Raw genomic sequence first — 22,268 nt, 5'->3', positions numbered from 1 at the left:
ATAATGAACATAGATAATGATAACACTAATGCTAATGTTAGCCAACCAGTGTCACTACACCCTGTAAAAAAGGAAGTACACAGAAATGTATTAAGTGTTTGAAAGAGAGTTACAAACAAAGCTACTTGTTAGGTATAATTTGTTAAAATAAGCAGTCATATGATGTCTGTCAAATCAGGGGATTCTGTGATAATGTACACAGAGGGAGGGTGTTAACATATTCAGTCAATAAATTAGAAATGCTTAGTTAAGCTCTGACTGCAACCCTGAGGCTGTGTATAGTTAAACATTAAATGTGAACAGCTTGAATGTAGCTTGTCTTATGCTACAGTGCTAGCAGCTATGCTATGCTAGCAGGTGGCATGCCAGTAACTTGGTCTTTTCTTTACACCCTTCTCTCAAGAGCATTTTTTATTTACAGGCTTCTAGCGACATGTATGCCATGCCCAGCTGGTTTGCTGGATTGCACTGAACATCATGATAGATTCTCCTGGTTTAAAATGTAGTTACACTTTACATAGTTATGCTCTCACAAAAATAAATAAATAAAGGATGTTAACAAGGTCTAGCACTCTACTGGATTTAAAAGCATATTCTCCTTACCATGTCCTCCTTACCCTCTGAGAAAACCAGACTGAGCCAAAAGGATATCAAGAACAGGACAAGACCAAGACCATCATTTCATTCTTCAGATCAACTTTTTGAGGCTTTTTGAGACTTTTTCACCAAGTGAGGTGTGTTCAGGTAAATTTCTGGCATGTTGCTATTTTGGCGGCAGAAAACACAGGTGCGCCACTGACTGAAATTAATCTAGACAACAGTCCATTATCAGTCCATTACTATATGTGCCCTCAGCACACTACACCCCCACTCGTTAAACACAAACAGAAACGCACTGCAGAGAGAAATCCTAACTTTAACCCTAACAATAAATAGAATAAAGAGTAAAATAACATTGCTGTTTCTTTACATGAGCTGCTGGCATACCTTTACTGCGTGAACATGCAGGTCAGTATCCTCTGCTGAGACACACAAAGCTCCACGCTGTTAAGATACTAACGTGCCAAAGTCAGAGCAATGTTTGACACGCAGACAAAATGTATGAAAAAAATGCTATTTAAATACTAGTACAGTGATGTTTATTGCATTTTTGCTACACATCATTCAATCAATCCAGTTTTTTACACTGTCTGTAATGAAATGTACAGCTGGGTCAGTGTCCCTTAAGCACTGATGATATCCTCAATATGCTTAAAAAAGTGGATACAACAAGAAATTTGATCACAATACGAAAATCTTCATTATCCAGCTCTATACTTTATTCTGTATTTGTAAGATTTTTCATGATTGTGGCCTTACAACTCCTTACAACATGCTGGTTTTGTAAATACCAAAAGCTTGTAAGGGAAAAAAAAATCTGTAAAAAAAAAAATACTGTAAAGGATACGAAAGTGGAACCATTTAGCATTTAGCAATATACATAACCAGTACCAGACTACAACACATAAAAAAGTAAAGCTAAAAGTATTGGACAAACCAAATATTCTGTGAAGCATTTAGGTGTCCTTATCTGGTGTGATGTTAACTTGCAGTTTTTGAGGATGGTAACTAATTAACTTATCCTGTGCAAGAGGTAACTCTGCAGACCTGATGAGAGCCATTTTCATCATAATGTTTCTGATGGTGTTCTTGAAATGTTTCAGAATTCAATTCCTTCGTTAAAAAATGTAGCAAAACACTTTCGGCATCACTTCACTGGCTGTAATCTTGACACTTGATTTCATGATAACATATCATCTGAGTTTGCGTCAAGTTGAGAAACCTAAAAAAAATCCCTATGCAGTTGGTTACATAATATTTACTTGACCTGAGCATTTTTTTATAGTGTAAAAGGCAGGAAACATCACGTCCATCGCTCAGTTTAATCTTCATGCTTGCGCAATACTACATGTGCTTCTGAGTTGTGTGTATGGTGAGGGTTAGAAGATCAGATTTAGAAGCTCCAAAGCTAAAAAGAGAAATGAACAATTAAAAAATGAACAGACCGCCCACCACTCCCGACCCTCGACACACACAGAAAGCGGTGTAAATTAAGTAGCGTGGGCTCCTGTAAGAGGCCTATTTGTGTCGAGCTGTGCTGAGTTTAATGCTGAGGCCAGAGTCAGTTATAGTACCTGCAGCAGTTCTCAAGCGTAGCATAAACTGGTTAGCGGTAAGACATTTCTTTTAATTAGCTTCACTACAATGTATGTTTGTAAAGAAAGGACCCTCATTTGAAGAAAAGGTTCTTTAGTGATTTGGTACCATGGTTTTTTACATGAATAAAAATGCTTTTGCTTTTTGCAAATCTGATAAAGACACATTTCATTAACATTTCAAGAAATACTATTTCAAAAATTCTATATTCTAAGGTTTTAAATTTACAACAAAGGGCAATACTTTGACAAGTATTACAGTTAAAAAAAACCTAGCAGTTCAATGTTTCCTTTGAAACAGCTTGTAGTTCTGTGATAGTGCCTTGCACTGCTGCTTTGGGGTCTGTTCAAGGTTTTTAATTATGTTGAGGCCGTGGATTTGTGAGGGTCATGGCAAAACCTTTAAATTACGCCTTTTGTAGTCTATTGTAGATTAATGTGGATTAAGCATCGTTATCCATTAGTATCTAAGAAATACTAGTCACTAATGACACTTTCTTGAAAAATTACTGCACAGTAGACCAGTGCACCATAACTCAATAAGTCAATAAGCAGTTCTATCTGAATGTATTAACAGTTCTCTTTCTCTTTGTATTGGCTTTCAGAGGCAGACTCCGGCTGTTTGAAAATTAAAAGGCACTTTACCACAAGACACATCATCAAAATGATTACCTTAATTTCATCATTTGATTTAATATAGAAGGCACATCATCACAGTTTATTAAAAGCAATGGCAGACTAGCAGACACTCAACCACTTTTCCCCACAATAACTGCAGCCAATAGGGCACTTTGTCTCTTTGTGCCACTCCATAGGGCACTTTAGTAATGTTTTTTCAACCATAATGGCACTAAGAAAGGCAGCCCCTCTGCCCCATACCCCCTTGAAGGTGCCGGTGTTTGACTTTTAGACCTCAACTTCACCTTTTCTGTTATCTGCCATTTCCTAATATCATAACGAACTGAGGAAACCCTACAACACTTTACTATCTTCAGATAACCTCTTCTGCTTTGAGGACATCCATTATTTTAAATATCTGTTGCTTTTTATTGTCAACTCTCTTAATTACTGATTCTGTTTCTTTTCTAGTTTAATGATGTGTAAATAGGTAGAAAAAAAACCTACCACAGCACTTTAGAATGTAAATATTACACGTTACTGAGATGGGCAAAGAACAACATTAATACTATTCTTTTAAATGTTTTTCCTTCTCCTTACTCAGGAACACTACTGCTTTCAATTTTTAAAAAATTACAAGCATTGCTGCTTTAAAATATTGGAAATAAGGTCTTTAGTTGCATGATTTTAGAAGTATCCAAAACTTTCATCAAATCTTGCCTGCCAGTGTAGTAAAGAACACACACAAATGCCCTTCCCTATAGTATCTGTTACAACGGTAGCAGGTTCTTTTATACATTTTAAAAAGTCATTTGAAATAGTTGTAGCTACAGGCTTTTTCCAATCTTTCAGATTATCATTATAGACCACTGTAGCAAGAGCTCTGCACCACATGTTCCAGTGAACTTTCATAAAATGTGTGTTTTCTTTGCTTTGGGATAATATAGCCAGAATCAGCATAAAAACAACTTTTATCAGTTTGTGGTGTAGATGAAGTTGCTGATCTGTGTAATCTTTTCCTTCAAAAAAAGGTTCAGAGGAAAAGGCTGTCTTACGCAACTGTGTTCATCTAGAATGTCTTCTGTATGAGTAAAGCCACGCTGCAGGGGTACTATGTGCATCTTTTTTAAAATAGTAAATAATATAACATAAATATAACTTACACATATAAACTTTTGTACAGAATCTACATTTATACATATATATATATACATATATATGTTTTCAGTGGTGTGTATGTGTGTGTTCACTGCACTGCTGTGTTAAAGATAGTGCTAAATTCAATATGTCCAAAACAAATGGTGAATATGTTTATATGATTGTGAATGAGATGTGCACTGACACTAATTTTGTTGCTCACGTTCTGATATCCCATCCATAAAACCCCTAACCACAAAAACCCGAACATGTAGTAAGCAGTGAGTGAGAGAGAGAGAGAGAGAGAGAGAGAGTAAAGATAAGATCAGAGAGAGTAAAAGTGATGTGAGGATGTGTCACACCCACTAGTACACACAGGCAGAATGAAAGCCAACTAAACTGAGCTGGTCTTGAACTCCTTATTACTCTCTACATTACGATACATACAGCAAGATTTTCAGGTATGGTTCTCTATTTTATTCTTCAATTTAATCTCACATCATGCTCATTAATATTGATATATATTGTATTATATTATTTTATAAAATTTACAAATAACAACATTGGTGAGGATTGCTTCTATATATATTTCCTAAACAAACTAAACAAAAAATGTTTAAAATAATTACAATTAAAAGTTTAAATCCTTGTGATATATGACATTTTTGAGCACATCTTTCCATGTTTTTAAGGTCTAAGACATACAGTTTTTTAAGCAATTATAAATCAGAGTAATAGAACTCAAATGGTTACAATATTTCATTGAAAAAATCGATTCCCAAAAGGAAAATCTAAGAAGATTCAACAGAAAAACAGAATCATATTTAAGGATAAATTCCTCTTTTTCATATTGGCAATTAATTAAAAAATGAGTAGTGTCAGACAGATGTTCAGATCAGTCTATGGTTCAGACGTGGTAATTCTTTTTTAAAGCAAACATATATTTGATGAGGCACAACCAAATAAGTGTTATTCTTTCTGTATTGCTGTTCCAGACACATTTCTTAAATGTTAAGGAATGTGCCTATTAATTAAAGTACATGAAAATATTATATATTAAAATTGTGCGGCAGCTCGAAAAACAGTTCAAGCATAGGCCTATTAATTTCACCTCAAAGCAATGTATTAGTCATACAGATTGTGTAATGATATCACAAGGTAGCGAATTATACTGACTGTTTACTGATCTTTGTTACAGAAGATGAATCTGTTTTAACAGAGAAAGAAGATGAGTTTTGTTTTTTGCTTTCTCGCATTCGTCTGTTTTTCACACGTCTGTGGAAATCTGATGTCTCTAGGTAAGGACTTTTAGTCTTACATTTAGAAGTTTTTAAAAAATGTAATGTAAATCTTGTGTTGTTTTCTATAGAGAGAGACTCAATAATAGTAATATTAATGTGGCCTGAACTTGGACCACATCTATATATGGACCATATAGTGTTTAGAATGATCGACCAAAAATGGACCAAATGTGTTTTTAGACCCATTCATAATTTTTATGATGCTAATAGTAATAATTATTATTACATTTACTGTGCAGAAGTTAATTCTTTATATGTCGGTTACAGATGTGAAGGTAGCAACTATTTTAGTGTGAATTAAAGGTGACCAGAATGGTTTTCTAATTTTTTGCTTTTTGTAAGCATTTGTATTGTATTCCATGGCATTTGGGCAATTGGGACAGCATGTTACCAGCATTTTACCAGTTTTTAGTTTTATTCGGTTTTAAGTTTTATTTATGCATTGATATAATTCACATGCACATTTTCATTTTAGTCTTAATAATAAAACTGTAAATAAAACTTTTCTGTAAAGCTGCTTTGTGACAACATCAGTTTTTAAAAACTAAAAATGCACATAAATTAGATTAGAAATTTGATTTGAAAACTGACCCACCATTCAACCACTACCTTACCACTAGATTTAGTTTACAATTTCTGGCAACCATCTGGCTTATTTATGGGCAAAAATTCCTATTGAATTGGGAGCCACAAGGACTGCACTGGTGTGGCCGGCGTATTGGCTACATTAACCCATAAGAGCCTCGACTCAGTTCTGGATATTTAATAAAAATCTGAATCAGTTAACTGAGCAGTTCATAGGTTTTTCTGTATTGTGATAACACAGTCACATGACTTCTGTAAATATTTTAAAGTTTTTAAATTAGGTCATTATTAATTGCCCTGTAGTTTTCTAAATTTAGGCAGTGTAATATGTCATACAAAACCTTTTATTAAATTATTTGAAGATCTTTAAAAGCAAAAGAAACGCACTTTTAAAATGAGCTGTTTTATCTAAAGCATTAAGCAAGCACACCTACTGTACACCTCCTGTAATGGTGCACTCAGGATTTACAGTATATATCACTCAGAAACTTCATGGGTTAAAGTAAAGGACAGGGATGCATTTAGGAACTTTACACATCTTCAATGGAATGTGATACATACAGTACCAGTTAAAAGTTTGGACACATTCTTGAAAATGTTTGGATTGAATGACCTTCGTCCATTTTACTTTAATTTCTTTACTTAGTTGAGTAGTTCTTGCCATAATATGGATTCAAACATTACTTAAATAGGACTATTCACTGTATACCAACTCTACCTTATCACAACTTTACAACTGATGCTCTTATTAAGAGACAAGAAATTCACGTAATTAACTCTTGATGAGGCACAACTGTTACCTGAAAGCCATTCCAGGTGACTCATGAAGCTGCCTGAGAAAATCCAGCCATCTAAGCAACACATTTTTTTTAAAATAAATTATTGGGGGGGCATTTAAAATGGCCATCCTTAAAAAGCTAACCTACTGATTGTGATAAATTACCTGGTTAAAGTAGCTTAACTACCTGTTCATGAGAAATGCCTTGTAGTCTGTCTGAGCTTAAAGTTTTCTCCATCTGGTGAACTCACTGCAAGTATTCACTCACGTTTTATTTTTGTCTTTGGTCACTGAGCTTTTTGGACGAACGCTGAGGCTTTTAGCGTTCTGAGGCTGTGTAGCAGTTAAGGTTTGGGCTGAACCAGTCCACTTGCTAGCTTCCATGGCTTCTGCCCTTGCCCTTGTTTAACCTGGCAACCTCGGGGTGGGATTTGTGTAAGGGAATGAGCAGCAGGTGGAGTCAGAGACCACACCCACACAGATATCCATCACAGTTCTAGTTATAAAATACTGAGAGATGATGGTGCCTAAACTTTGTATGTGTTCTTAATATTGGATGATACATCGTGATAAATGTATTATTTACTACTGGAAATATAATCCTTACAGGTCCTTTTAAAGTGTGTCCAAACTTTCAACTGGTACTGTACAACACCATGCTGCCTTTTTTTTTGCGGTTAATGCTGCTATAAGGGTATTAGGTCCATTAGCCAACTGCTTCCTGTAGAGAAATTCTTTTTTATCACCAGATTTTTTGCACTTAAAGGTGCACTTAAAATCCTTTAACTATCCCAAAATAGTCTGTGCGCCTTATAATCTGGTGTGCTTCATGCATTTTAACATTACCAGTCAGGCTGTAAAGAGCAGTAAAGCCACTCCACTAAAGTACAGCGTTATACAGGAGTTTCAGTTTAGTTTGGTCGTCCAGAGGTGAGTATTATTAGCCTGTAGCCTGCTGCTAACCCTGGCTAGCATTAGTATTAGCCACTACCCATGCTGAGCTCTATTATCGCCCTGGCTTACCGGAACACTCAGGGTTCCTCAGTGTAGTGCTGTCAAGAGGCATTAGCAGTTAACTGCTAGCAGTTAGTAGTTAGAAAATAAACGTTTATTGATAGTGCACCTTATATTCCGGTGTGCCTTAGTGTGAAAAATATAGTAACTGATTAATTAATTGGTTGACTGACTGAAAAACAAGCAAATTGAATATGTGTGTGTGTGTGTGTGTGTGCAGGAGGAAACTACAGTCTGCAGTGTTTAAATGATTATCTCTTCACTATCTCCTGTGAGCTGAATGTGTCCTCTGATCTGTTGGAGCACGGCGCCACCTCCTGGCTGGAGTTCTACGACCTCAGGTTCCAGCAGCTCTTTATTATTCATCAATCTCATGAATATGCAAATATATTCAAATATGGCTCTCGAGCCATTTGTTTAGACCTTCTAGTTGGCGTCTTGTGCCATGTCGGACTGTGTGTGTGCGTGCGTGTAAGAGAGGGGGGTATATGGCAAGCCATATGGGTCAGAATTCGCCTGGGTCTGACAGCGCTTAAAGCGTGCGTAATACTTAAAAAACGCCGTCCAAAACGCCGTTCAGGGCTTACTTTTACGCCTTGGAATAAACGCGAGGCGCCGCCAGGCGTTTAAGAGCGTGTGGCGGCGCCAGGCGCTTACATAATATGGAACGCCAAAAGGCCCAAAAAACGCCTGGACCATATATATACCATATAAACGCCTTTTATAGAAAATGTGGGTTTTACTCCGTAATATACGCCGTATGATTTCAAGACGCCGTAATATATGCCGTATGATTTCACGACGGTGTTAAAAACGCCGCTAAAAGCACAGAAAACGCCCCTTTTCGACCCTTTTGGCGCGTCGTACAGAGCGCCGTCTCAGTGCAATAAGACGGCGTAAAAAGCGGCGTTTTAGTGTCTCTCTTGACGCCGTAAAAAGCGGCGTTAAATAATAAGATAATGAGCTCCACCTTCCAGTTTTGAAAGCCAATACATTTAAACTCTGTTCAGCCAATGCTCTTACAGAGAGACTCAGTCTAAAGCAATTCACTGCAGATCTGAGCTCCTGAGCTCTTCAGACACAGTTTTTTAGACACAATTAACAATATACCTATAGACATTCCCGCTGGTGCTCATGCCTTTTATTAGTCTAATATTTATGCTGTATCAATGTAAAAATAAACTCTAGGTTTAGGTGAAAGCAAAACGCTGTGCAGCTCCCCACTTTTTTTTTTTATCCAGACGGAAATCACATCACCTTGTCAGTATATCACACATGAAGAACCCTATTGTTGCAAAAACATCAGGGTTTCAATAAATGAATTTATTAATTTATTAAATTAGTTACAAATTATATTAGGAAGCTGATTCTTCTTATTTTTATTCTTATTACAATATTATAATTATACAGTACAATTATAATATATTATATATATATTATATTATATAAAATTATATATTATAATTATATTATTATTATTATATTATTATAAGATGTAAAGTATTCTTAATTTACTAATTTTTCTTTTTCCATAAGGAAACAAGTAATGTCATTTACAGACATAGACTTACAAGTTACATATTTATTATATTTATATTTATTATTATATTATATTTACTTCAGTCGCTTAGAAACCTTCATTAAATTATTAATCTGGCTCTTTACTTTGGAAAATCTATTCAATATCCAAACTCATTGGCAAGCCCCACGCACATTATGAGTGTCAACTTATCTCATCATATTCTATTATTATGTAACATCAATTAGCTGATACACATACAGGCAGTACAATACACTGTATTTATTATAAACACACAAACTGACCAACAGCACCACAGCTAGCCTAACTCACTCCAGTCTAAATGCTGGACAGCCTGGATCATTAGCTTAAAAAAGCGCTGTTTAATTTTGCGTGCGTGTATGCATTTTTCTTGACACGGCTCCGAGACAAAGTGGATCAGATCTTTCGCGCTGCGTGGGGAGATTGATTTCGTTACTAAAATTCTTTAATTGTGGTATACTTTAAGATTTGAATATTTTTAACATATTAGAGAGACACTTCTGTAAAAACAAGTAAAACATCCCTAAAAAGGGGCTATAGCGACGTTCCTGTGTATAGACACCTATTCACGGTTTGCGGATGTCTTATCAAGTCTTGTCATTTATTTGCCCTAAAAAGGCCTTCAAATCTTACTGTAAATCCTTTGAATTTAACATTGTTGTTGTGTGCTTTTTGCAATTTTCATAATTTTGTCTCTGGTGGTCTTAAAAATCATTTATTTGCACAAACAGGGGCAAAGCAGCCTGGCATTGATTATTTATATATATATATATATATATATATATATATATATATATATATATATATATATATATATATATATATATATAATATATCATATAATAAATGAGAAAAATGAGAAAAATGAAAAATTAAATAAAATATATATATATATTTAATTTAATTTTTAATTTTTCTCATTTATTCTTATTAATTCTATTTTCTTACTTTCTGTTTTCTTTTAAATTGTAAATGCTCGGCTACACTGGAAATGATGTACTCCCGAGAGGAAAAAAAGGTTTATTGATTGAATGATTGAATGATTGGTAAGTTGAGCTATCCAGTGATCAAGAGTGTTCTTCGTGGAGTATAAATTTAGTCGCCATCCTTCTCTCTACCAACACCTCCGTGTCCGTTCCTTGAATATTCAGCTGTGGGGGTGTTTTTTTTTTTTTTTTTTTTTTAGTTTATCACTGTATATCTTATAAACATTTACGTTTCCTTACATTTTATGATTACTAACACTCCTGTTATTTAGATCCTTCAAATAATATAAATACTGATACAGTACCTGGCCAAATATTTAAGAGCTAATAAACCAAGAAACTCTTGAAATATAGCAATATGACCCTATTAGCTACCATTTACCAAACGTAGCCTAAAAAGAAACACACTATTAATTAATAAAATTCATGCACAAGGGGCGTCCCTACTACTATTAATTTTATTTAAAATACATTGAACAGCATAAATATTAGACTAATGAAAGGCATGAGCACCAGCGGGAATGTCTGAAGAAGGTATATTGTAAATTTGTAATTAAAAAACTGAAGAGCTCAGGTTCAAGAGCTCGGATCTGCAGTGAATTGCTTTAGACTGAGTCTCTCTGTAAGAGCATTGGCTGAACAGAGTTTAAATGTATTGGCTTTCAAAACTGGAAGGTGGAGCGTTCCATACTTAAACGCCTGGCGGCGCCTCGCGTTTATTCCAAGGCGTAAAAGTAAGCCCTGAACGGCGTTTTGGACGGCGTTTTTTAAGTATTAAGCACGCTTTAAGCGCTGTCAGACCCAGGCGAATTCTGACCCATATGGCTTGCCATAGGGGGTACACAAATTAACGCGCGTGTACTGTTGGGGTTTGGTGGTTATGATATCACACCACAGGGACCCGTTCAGGTGTATGTTAAGGGCGCGCGCGCGCTCGCAGGTGTGTGAGCTGGACCTGTCCGTGCTGATGATCGAGGACACCTTCACCGATACTGACTTCTTCCAGATCTCCCTCAACTCCAGTTACCATGGCAACAGCAGCTCGGCAGTGCTGGACACGGACTATAGACCCTTTAAACACAGTAAGAGCCCAGGAACACACACACACACACAGGATTCAGGGGGTTTCCTCTGAAGGATTGTAGTGGAAAGCTGAAGGGCTACACCTAACACACCCTAATACTAACCTTTACTGGGTCTTCGTTTTTTGTTACACAGGGAGTCCTGCTGTCCTGCTGGTTTATGTAATAAACAAAATAATCAGCAAATGAAGCATGTTTTTTCAAAACTAAAATGTCCTAAAATCTGTCTGAACAACATTATGTTCATACTAGACTATATAAGGGGCAGAGTTTCACTGTGTATTGCATATGTCAGTGTCAGGTTCTGAATTGTCAGAAACATGGTCCTCACATTTGGAAACTTCCTTCCCTGCATCATCATCATCATCACCAAAACACTGTGGTTTGGAATCACGCTGACAGAGCTTTTCTATTGCCAATGAATCTGAAAAAAAAAAAATTGTATTATTTTTATTAAGCTAAAAACTAAAAACAGGTCCCACAGACCCAAAAACATAATAAGGTTTAAGCTAGACAAAATAACTAAACGATTCATTTTTAAATGGTGCGCCCCGCACATAGACCCCTGCTTGTAACACACACACACACACCAACTTTTACATCAACAATAAACAGAATACTAAATAAAATAACATTATGTTTCCCACTAATGATCTGCTCGTTATGCTTGCACACCTTCACAGCATGAGCGCGCAGGTCCGTTTTCTCTGCCGAGAAGCACAGATGCACTTGTTGTCTAACCAACAACAACAACAAGGTGTAAATGCATGTTGCTTTCACATGGTTTCATGTGGCTTTGAAGATTTTAAATGATGTATTATCTCAGGCAGACTACACTCATACACTGTCCAGATGTACAGTACTTACAGATATCAGATACAGGTGTTCACATGGGTATTATTCCTAGATTTATTGGATGATTTTAGGGATTACCCTTGTTCAGGCAGATTGAATTTGTATATTAAAAAGCCTTAGTGGTGGCTGTCAGGAAAACAAGACTGCATAGTGCCAGTTGTGCAGTGTGGTGCTTTAGGGATTATGGTCTAGGCAATTTCTTATAGTTTGAAAAAGTCTGTTGGATTCAATAAAGGGTAATGTGAAGAGTGGTGTGAAGAAATTCTAAAATAAAACTGTTTAAAGAAGTACCCACAGTGAACTCCCCAATGTGCAGTGAAGAATTAAGGGTTTGAAGTGAAATGATCTATGGTCCATATATTTTTGACTATATACTGTACACTAAACTAAGTATGCCGACAAGTCTCTGCAGTGTTTCTGTGTGCGTGCGTGTGTTTGTGTGTGTTGCAGTTCGTCCTGTTACTCCCTCAAATCTGACATTGCTGTGGAAAGAAGATGGGGCTGTTTTTCATTGGCTCAGTGGATACGAGAAAAACACCTCATTTGTACAAAGCCTCCAGTACCAGTTCAACATACAAAATAACAACCGGGTAGGATTATCAGAGCATTTACTCACTTTACATTCTAGTCGGGGCTTGGAAACTTTTGTTTGATGACCCAGTTCGGTCATTTCTCTGCTCTACCAGATCAACATGTGTTGAGTTAGTTAAATAAGGTGTACTTGAGCAGAAAAATGCATGGGACTAGAAGTCCCAATCCCTCTAATGGCCTTTTATCAGTGAGCTGTTCTTGGCTGGGTATATGTGGGTGATGTGCTTTGGAATAAATACATATTTTTAACTTCAGCTTTCTAATAAACTCAGACTAGCACCACACAAACTGCCACATTAAGAACAATCTACCATCCAGATATCTTGTCAACAGCAGTCAGGTGGTCAGAAGCTGACCAATTATGACCAACTACAAATGGGGTAGATATATAAGCCAAAGTGTGTAATTGTAGTGTGATTAGGTAGAACAAATGAAATGAATAGTAAGGGCAAGTTAGTTGTTTAATTGTTAATTAAATTGATGATGAGAATGTATTTGTATGGGTTTTCAGGTCCACAATGTCCATCCAGTCCAAACACGAGTGGTTGTGGCAGTGTCGGAATTTCTGCCTCACACAGAGTACATGGCCCGTGTGCGCTCACAGCCAAAACAGCCTCATTACGAAGGTGTTTGGAGCCACTGGGGGCCTGCCATTCATTGGACCACTGGGGCCATACACAGTAAGAGAAATAGCACAAAATATAAGGATTAATTATGCATTCAGGAATTTATGCACAAACATATATTTACCATTGAAATGTTATGGCTATGTTCACATTACCAGGCTGAAGTGACTCAAATCATATTTTTGCTTAATGTGGCTCAAATCAGATTTTTTATTTATTTTTTGCTCTGTGGAATCAGATTTGAGTCACTTGTATATGTGGTCCTAAACGTATCCGATCCATTGACATGCAACATGAATGTAAACGGTCAAATCGGAATTCATGTGCTCTTTTTGCTTTTACGCATGCGCTACGTGCTTCTCTCTCGTACCCACACATCTCTTGGTGCAGCTGTGCAGCTATAGCTGCAAAAACAGCAAAAGCAAACCACCTGGCCTTTTTTCACTTCCTCGACTTGAGTAAGTACTTCAGATGAGCTGTTTGCTCTTCAATTGAGCAAAAGATGCTCTACATATGAGGTGCTAACGCATCCATTTCCCTTAAAAAGCTATAAGTCGTCTCTCAAATATACGTATCAGTGTGCACATGTGAGATGTTTCAGGGACAGATTCATTCACATTACACACAGATACAGGTCACATACATTTGTGAATGAAAAATTGGATTTGAATAATGGCGCTTGTAATGTGAAAGTAGCCTATGTCATGGGACTGCACTGCACTTACCTGCTGGATATATGTGCAGGGCCTTCTGCGTTCAATGTGGTTGTGATTAATTCTATGTAATATGTAAGGATTGTTAAAAGACTGGCTAAATTTCGAAAAGGAATGTCCCGTTCTTCTGGCACCCCCTTTCAGGTGCTGCTTGAGCTCCTCACAACTTATACAGGTGGATGTTCCCAAGACGTTCCCTGAAGTCTATTTACGTAGGGCTATTCCATGACTTTTGGAAAGTTAAAGGGCTATACATTTTTATATAGAATGATGCTGACTGCAATAAGATGACTTTAAGTACAAGTTTAAAGTGTGTGTGTGTGTGTGTGTTTAGAAGGAGACACACAGGACACAACTTTCCCTGGTATTTGGTTTGCTCTGTTCTGTCTGCTGCCATTACTAGTCCTTCTGTTATCGTACCTCCCATACTCCAGGTGAGTCTCTATCTCACACACATACATACAGATGTTAACAAGGAATTTTTTATTCAATATTTCGTATGTTTTTTGATAGAGAAATAGAAAGTGTGTGATATTGGTCAGGGAACACAACAAATGTATAGATGAGGTTTTTAAGCTCATTTGCTACTGTGTTAAATTGCCACAGAATAAAACACACTCATTTTTTTATGATGAAATTGCAAAAAATATCTGCTTTTTAAGGCTGGTTTATTTCCATGTAACGGTACACAGCTGTACAGTAAAACACAGTAGTTCCCAATCCTGGTTCTGGAGTACCACTGACCTACATCTTTTAGAAATGTACAGACTAGTCAGTTTATTAGTTGACTAAACTTGAAACCTCACATCTTTCAAACCAGAGCTGTTCAGTTCTAAACCATTTCTAGTGAAACTAGAGGAATAATAGTATTATTAAAGTTTTTCTTGGTCGTTTTGGAGCATTTCTCACATCAAAATTAATTTCACAAAACCCGATGTTTAATTTGCTCATCATCTAGTCACTTTACAGTGCACATTACAGAAGCCATTTCTCACACTCATTTATTTCATACAAATATTTCTGTTCGATTTTTTTTGGTAAATATCTCCTGAATTGACTATTAGCTATCAGGTGAATCATGACTTAAACTAATGATGGAAAGTTTGTGTGAATGTTTCAAATAAAATAAATGCCACATGTTATCAATCATGACCTTACACCGGAAGAGGCTGGTCAAAGGGTGCAGCTGATTGTTTAAATGTTTAATAGAGATTTAACAGTGTTTTCTGTACTGTTATACTGTATACTTTATATTACAGAAACATAGAGTGCCCCTTCTCGCCCCTCAGCAGGGAGGTGGTATTTGTGGCATAGTCATAGCTAATACTGCTCTTGACTAAGGCAGAAACTAAGTGTTATTATAGAAGACAACAGTGTTTTTTAAAACATCCATTCAGTTAGCATCTCAACCATTGACAGGGTTCTGAAAATATTCCAGCTGAGAATGACACAGCTGTACTGTATAATGTACACCACAGGACCACAGAGCAGCTTTTATTTGGGTGGTTGGTCGAGCTGAGCAAACACAGCAGTGCCTCTGAAGTTTTTAAAAACCTCAGTGTCACTGCTGAACTGATAATAATCCACCAACCAGCATCATGTGGGAAAAGTTCTATGTGAACATTAATGAAGGTGACGATGAGCAACACAAACCGTGCAACAACAGATGCACTTCTGTCTCTGACTTTCAGTTGGCCCCTACAAATTTCTTTTGTTTTTGCTTTTTTGTCATACTGATATTTTTCAGATTATCAAACAAACTATATGGCCTGATTACTGCCAGACCTGTAGAATCAAGAAATCACTTAAATAGAACCTGTCTGACAACATGAAGCAGCTAAAAGATCACCAAACAACAACACATTATGCCGTAATCTAAAGAAATTCAAAAACAAATAAGAAAACAGAGTCATTGTCAGTCTAAAGCTTTGGGACTCCAGTGGATCACAGTGAGAGCTATTAGTCACAAATAAAGAAAACATGGAACGCTCGTGAACCTTCCCAGTAGTGGCTGACCTACAAAAATTATTCCAAAAGAGCATGAACAACTCATCCAGGAGGTCACAAAAAACCCAGAATAACATTTAAAGAACTACAGGTCTCACTTGCCTCAGTTAAGGTCAGTATTAATGATTCAATAATAAGAAAGAGACTGGTCGAAAATGGTCTCCATGGGAAAGGCATTAAAAGGCACTAAAAGAACCTGTAGATATGAAAACAGAACCATAACAAGCAGCAATTAAACAGATTTAAAAGGACATTTAACATTTCAGGAGACACAGACACAGTTGAGGCTGTTTCACTTCTTCAGGTACAGGGAAACTCCACCCTGAATTCAGTTAACTATGAGCATATAGGAGCACTTCAGATATATAGATATATAGAATATTAAGTGCTCCTATATTCCCATTGGTGCTGAAAAATGGAGCTAAATAATGGATGTAGAAACAAGCAGTTGGTCGTAATGTCATGCTTGATCGGTGTATGATGATATACAGTACAGTAAGTGATCTGTAATCTGACAATTGCTGTGCATCTGATATGTACACATAACTGTATCTTGTCCAGAATGACAATGAATGTAATATTCATAGTATAGTATGTAGTATTCGTTGTATATTCTGGAATGTAACATGATGCAACTGAAATGAAGCAAACCTTATATCTGGATGAGGCTGACTTTATCCTGATGAAATGCTCTGTACTGACAGTCTTGTCTGTGTGTTCTGTAAACAGTAAAATCATAAAACAGTAGTGTGTAATTTTTTTACTACTGAAACTGATTTAGGATTCACAGGAAAAAAGGGCAGCATTTTTAAATAATTCTCAGTCAGACACCAAAACATCAGCATTGTGTACATCTTTATAGAGTGAACTGAAATCCATTATGTGCTACACTGTGGTGACTGAGAAAAACTCTAATACATAATATTGTAATGCACATTATTATTGGCTATACTTACCTGTTTAGTTCTGATGATTGGATGCAAGATTTATGTTTTTGTTTCCAGGTGGAAGAAGCGTTTATTGATCCCAAGTCCAGCTCCATATATCAGAGATTTGAAAGTAAGTATCATTGTGTGAATAATTTTAAATAATGAAGAGGGTGGGTTTACCAGGATTCAATCCTGAGTTGGGCATTTGAAAATTCAGGATGAGCAATTACATTCAGTATAAACAGTGGTTGATAACATCTTGCTGTCTGATAGAAACTGAATAAAAGAATTAAAGCATACTACTGTTTTACGGTGACTGACTTTGATGCCCTTTATAGCTTTAAGAAAAGCTTGAATTTACTGGCAGGGATTGACTGAATTTTTAGACTTCTCCCTGATCTGGTACTAAGATGGTCTAAGGAATTTTACCTGGAGGTCAGGAAAGACCCTGGTATCACTTGCTGTTTATAAACTTTGACTGATGAATTAAAAAAAAAGCTTAAAAAGTAGACCAGTTCACATATAACTTACATTTCTATTTATTGTATTTACCATTTCAGAAATTGTGAAATTTCTGCTATTCTGGTGGATTTCTGTAAAACAAAAACATGTGGTTAGTCAGGATGTCTAATAATGTACAGTTTACATTATTTTAGAATGATTCAGTATCCCACCCATCAATATTCTGACATCATATGTGTACTCTGGGCATTTAGCCAATATTACAGGCTCTATTCTTTTGGGATGTGAAAAATGTGCTCAGTCTGGTTTGATAAATTGTGCTAAAAAGTTTCACATTATTTTCACATTACTATTCGCTTCTACAGTTGTCACACATTTTGTGTGTGCATCTGAAACTGAATTATTCATTGGTCAACCTGATTCTCAAAAAGAGCTGATTGAACACAGTCTAAAATGCCTAAACCAGTTTAGGAATACTGGAATATTCAGTTTGTTCATTTCTATAAAGCTGTAATCAATATGTTTTTAATCCTTAGATCCAAAATTATTTCAAATGTGGACAAAGTAAATGCATCGATTAAGAAATAATACACGAGAGGGAGTGCTATAACTCTGGGGCCTCGTGCCTAGGACCACAGCACAGCAGTGCCAATATTATACGTTATAGCATAAACTTTGAGTGTATTATAGTGATTATATCAGTTCCATTACTGCTGTTTATTGATCAATTTTAAGAGGACGAGAAAATATGATCTGTTTGGTTATAAACACTCAGCGAGTTAAAAAAGTTCAATTGCTGCTCTGTTTGTAGCTGTGCTGTTTGACCTGTATGCACTGCGTCATAGAACGCCTCTCATCCAATCACATTGCAGGGGTGGAACTAACTGTGGTAGAATATGTATTAAGTTGGAAAATCTTTAAAGTAATAGAGCTGTATGTAAACAAACATACAGCTTTGGCCTTTACCCTACCCATAGGCGTAACTGTGTGTAAAGTGTGTTACCCGTTAGCTGCACCATCTAACCAGTGAGTGTGTGTGTGTTCTCAGAGCTGTGCAGTGCTGCCAGGGATTGTGGCTGAGCTGCTACAGAGGGAGGAGTCTCTAAAGATTGAGAGTATGATTGAATATTCAGACCACGCCTCTCCATGCAGCCCTGCTGGCTACGAGAAGATGAAAAGTGTTGGTGATTGCTCTGAGCCCACCTTCATCACACCTTCAGGACCACCTGCATCTCACATCATGCTCTACTCACCTGCAGGGGCGGAGCTCGGCTCCGGCAGCTGGCTGAAGGATTTCACCACAGTGGAGAGGGGGAGTGTAACATGCAGCGAGGATTACTGCACTCTCTCTCCCACAGACACAGAGAATTCCACATAGGGGTGGGTGTTATAATTAAAAATAATTTTGAAGCTGATGATGTTAAAGTAATGATAATTGATTTATTCTTAATCTGGCAGATAACTGTTGCTTTAGTAGCTTTCGGAGTACAGTACCAGTCAAAAATTTGGACACATCTTCAATCTTCAATCATCTTTTTTCATTATTATTTGTTTATTAAATTAATTTTCTATGTAATAAATTAATATTAAAGACATAAAAACAATTAAGGGACACATATGGAATTACATAGTAAACAAAAAAGTCCCCTGATCTAAACCTGATGAACTGAGATGGTGATTTGAGGTGATTTGGGATGAGCTGGAGCTTTATAGCGTGAAGGAAATGCAGCATCTGTTGTTCAGAACCTCCAGAAACTCCTTTAAAGATGCTGAGAAAACTATTCCAGGTGACTCTTTATCAATAAGGACACTGATATTAAAATACCAAGAGTGTGCAGATCTGTCCTCAAAGCTTAATGTGTTACTTAGAAGTCTCTCAAGTTTTAAACATATTTTTGGTTTGGTTAACACTTTTTTCTGTTTACAAAATAATTCCACATGCCCATGTATAGCTTTATTTCTTCAATATTATATTTGGAAAAAATCAGTTTTTTGACAAAACTTTTGACTGGTACTGTATGTTTAACAATGTTTAACAGTCACACATGACTGGTGTTTAAATTATATTCCCTTCTAGAGCTCCACTATGCACTTTAACATGTTAAACACAGTTATTCATATACAGTAAGGAAAATAAGTATCTGAACACCCTGCGACTTTGCAAGTTCTCCCACTTAAAAATCATGGAGGATTCTGAAATTTTCAACTTAGGTGCATGTTCACTGTGAGACATAGTCTAAAAAAATCTGAAAATCACAATAATGTATTTGTGTTTTACTGCTGCAAATAAGTATTTGAACACCTGTGAAAATCAATGTTAATATATGCTACATTAACTTTTGTTTGCAATTACAGAGGTCAAACGTTTCCTGTAGTTTTTCTCCAGGTTTGCACTAAACACTGCAGCAGGGATTTTGGCTCATTCCTCCACACAGATCTTCTCCAGATCTGCCAAGTTTCTGGGCTGCCGCTGAGTTTGAGCTCCCTTCAAAGTTTTTCTATAGTATTTAGATCTGGAGATTGGCTAGGCCTCTCCAGAACCCTGATATGCCTCTGACGGAGCCACTCCTTGGTTATGTGCTTTGGCTGTGTGCTTTGGGTCATTGTCATGTTGGACGACCCAGCTATGACCAATCTTCAAAGCTCTCTGAGAGAAGGAGGTTGTTCCCCAAAATCTCGTAATACATTAACCCTGTCATCCTCTCCTTAATACAGTGCAGTCATCCTGTCCCATGTGCAGAAAAACACAAACAAAAAGGAGCTCCTCCTGTTTAGTTCTGGGCTGATTCCTCACCTTTCTTAGGATCACTGATTCACCCCAAGGTGAGATCTTGCATGGAGCCCCAGTTCGAGGGAGATTGACAGTCATGTTAAACCTCTTGCATTTTCTAATAATTGCTCCAACAGTTGATCTTTTTTAACCAAGCTGCTTGGCAATTGCCCCGTAGCTCTTTTTTCCAGCCTTGTGGAGGTCTACAATTTTGTCTCTGGTGTCTTTAGACAGCTCTTTGGTCTTATCCATGTTAGTAATTGGAGTCTTACTGATTGTGTGGGGGACAGGTGTCTTTATGCAGCTAACGACCTCAAACAGGTGCTTCTAATTTAGAATAATAAGTGGAGAGGAGGTGGACTTTTCAGAGGCGGACTAACAGGTCTTTGAGGGCCAGAATCTTTGCTGATTGGCAGGTGTGAAAATACTTATTTGCAGCAGTAACACGCTTAAATTATTAAAAAATCATACACCGTTATTTTCAGTTGTTGTTTTTTTTAAAGATTGTCTCTCACAGTGGATATGCACCTAAGATGCACTTTGGTCACTTGGCAGTTAATTGCTTAGGTCTCATGCTGTGTTTCATACACCAGTTGGGTGTCAGAGCAGGAAATGTCACACGCAAGATGATTGCTGTCCCTGTTAATCCCTACAAGCGCATACAAACACTATCAAATTATCCTCCATACATAAAGCTGCAGTAAATGTGCCCGTGTGGCTAATTTCACTTGTTAAGATAACCATATCGTGCACCCTGCCTCACTATAAATTTAACATCACCTACACCATTGGGTAACACTTAAATGGGCAGTTTCTCAGACAGTCTAGTCTTGGACTGCACCAGATTTTAATTTAAGGTTTGCCATTGGTAGAAAAATATAGTTTACAACTAGGCTTCATCCCTGCCAGTAATACTGCCCCAAAATCATATGAAGTGAAGTTTCTTGACACTTTATATAGCTTTAACACAACTCTTTAAAAAAAGGATTCAAAGTGCACAGATCAGTTACTCTGGACTATTACTATTAACCAGTTCTATCAGGTCATTACATTATTTTTTGCCTTTTTGCAAATGTTTGTGTACCTTTCTGGTCTTTATGTATTTAATGCCTTATGATATATGCAAGTTGCCTTTATTTTTTACTTTAGAACTTGCCCTGGGTGGTTTAAGGCTATGTAAATAAGTTTTGCTGTTGCAAAAGATGTATAATACATTCATTAAATATCACAAGTAAGATCTTTAAAGTCATACATTATTATGCTTATATATTTTATTTTGTTAATGTAAATTATATGCAATACAGTTGATTAAAATAAAATAAAAATTCTGAAAAGTTTGTGAATTGTGAACTGTATTATTGTTATTGTTAATGTCTAATAGTTTTGTATGATTTTAGAGTAAAAAAAAAAAAGACAACCCAACAAAGGTTTGGTCATCCCAAGACATTCAAGCTCTTATGTTTTACCAAGGTTTCAGAGCTTAAGTGGGTTAGGATCCTGGCTTTGCCTCAGCAATTTTGGTGAAAAGCCACGTGACAAATTTTAGAGTTTAATATCCTATAAAAATATCCTGACATCACACAAACAGAAGCAGGCTCCTCTAAGCAGCTGCCCAACACTGATTATTAAAAACAACTGCTTCCTATTAAGCACAATATGACCAATATTTTTTTGTATTATCTTAAAAATGTTATTTTACTATTTTTCACATTAGCAGAAATTTTAAACTCTTGTTTTTTTTAAACCTCTTCTTTCAAGCACTGCATTGATACTGCCAGCTTTTCTAATTAGTACATTTAAAAATGTCTAATGTATAAATCTAAAAAATATTTAAGATGAGACAGATTTTCAGTCTTATTTGCAAAAATAATGTTAGTTATATACTTAGAGCCCAAGACAATTTAAAAATATCACACAGTTTGTTAGCCTACATTGATTGTTGTGCTGTACTTTTCAAGATTTGTAAGTTTGGGAATCTCTGCTTTAGTAGTCTGTTAATGTCAATATGTGCACTAAGTGCTATTTTTGGACACACATTTCTCTTTAAGAATATACTCA

The 22,268-nt window shown here is 36.4% G+C and overlaps 1 protein-coding gene across 1 annotated transcript; it reads left to right on the top strand.

Annotated features, from left to right (window-relative positions):
* The first annotated feature begins 4,254 nt into the window (after positions 1-4,254).
* Positions 4,255-21,523, top strand: LOC103033223 (interleukin-4 receptor subunit alpha). Its single transcript, XM_007232937.4, has 9 exons — positions 4,255-4,411; positions 5,149-5,248; positions 7,849-7,969; positions 11,073-11,257; positions 12,563-12,702; positions 13,215-13,383; positions 14,377-14,476; positions 17,054-17,108; positions 18,489-21,523. Exons 2-9 carry the CDS (start codon positions 5,179-5,181, stop codon positions 18,816-18,818), a joined length of 1,170 nt encoding a protein of 389 aa, XP_007232999.3. The 5' UTR covers positions 4,255-4,411; positions 5,149-5,178; the 3' UTR covers positions 18,819-21,523.
* Positions 21,524-22,268: the final 745 nt, after the last annotated feature.

The sequence above is a fragment of the Astyanax mexicanus genome, chromosome 6 (assembly GCF_023375975.1).
Source record: "Astyanax mexicanus isolate ESR-SI-001 chromosome 6, AstMex3_surface, whole genome shotgun sequence".
Taxonomy (NCBI): domain Eukaryota; kingdom Metazoa; phylum Chordata; class Actinopteri; order Characiformes; family Acestrorhamphidae; genus Astyanax; species Astyanax mexicanus.
The sequence above is the reverse complement of the archived record's forward strand: the minus strand, read 5'-3'. Positions and strand labels throughout refer to the sequence as shown.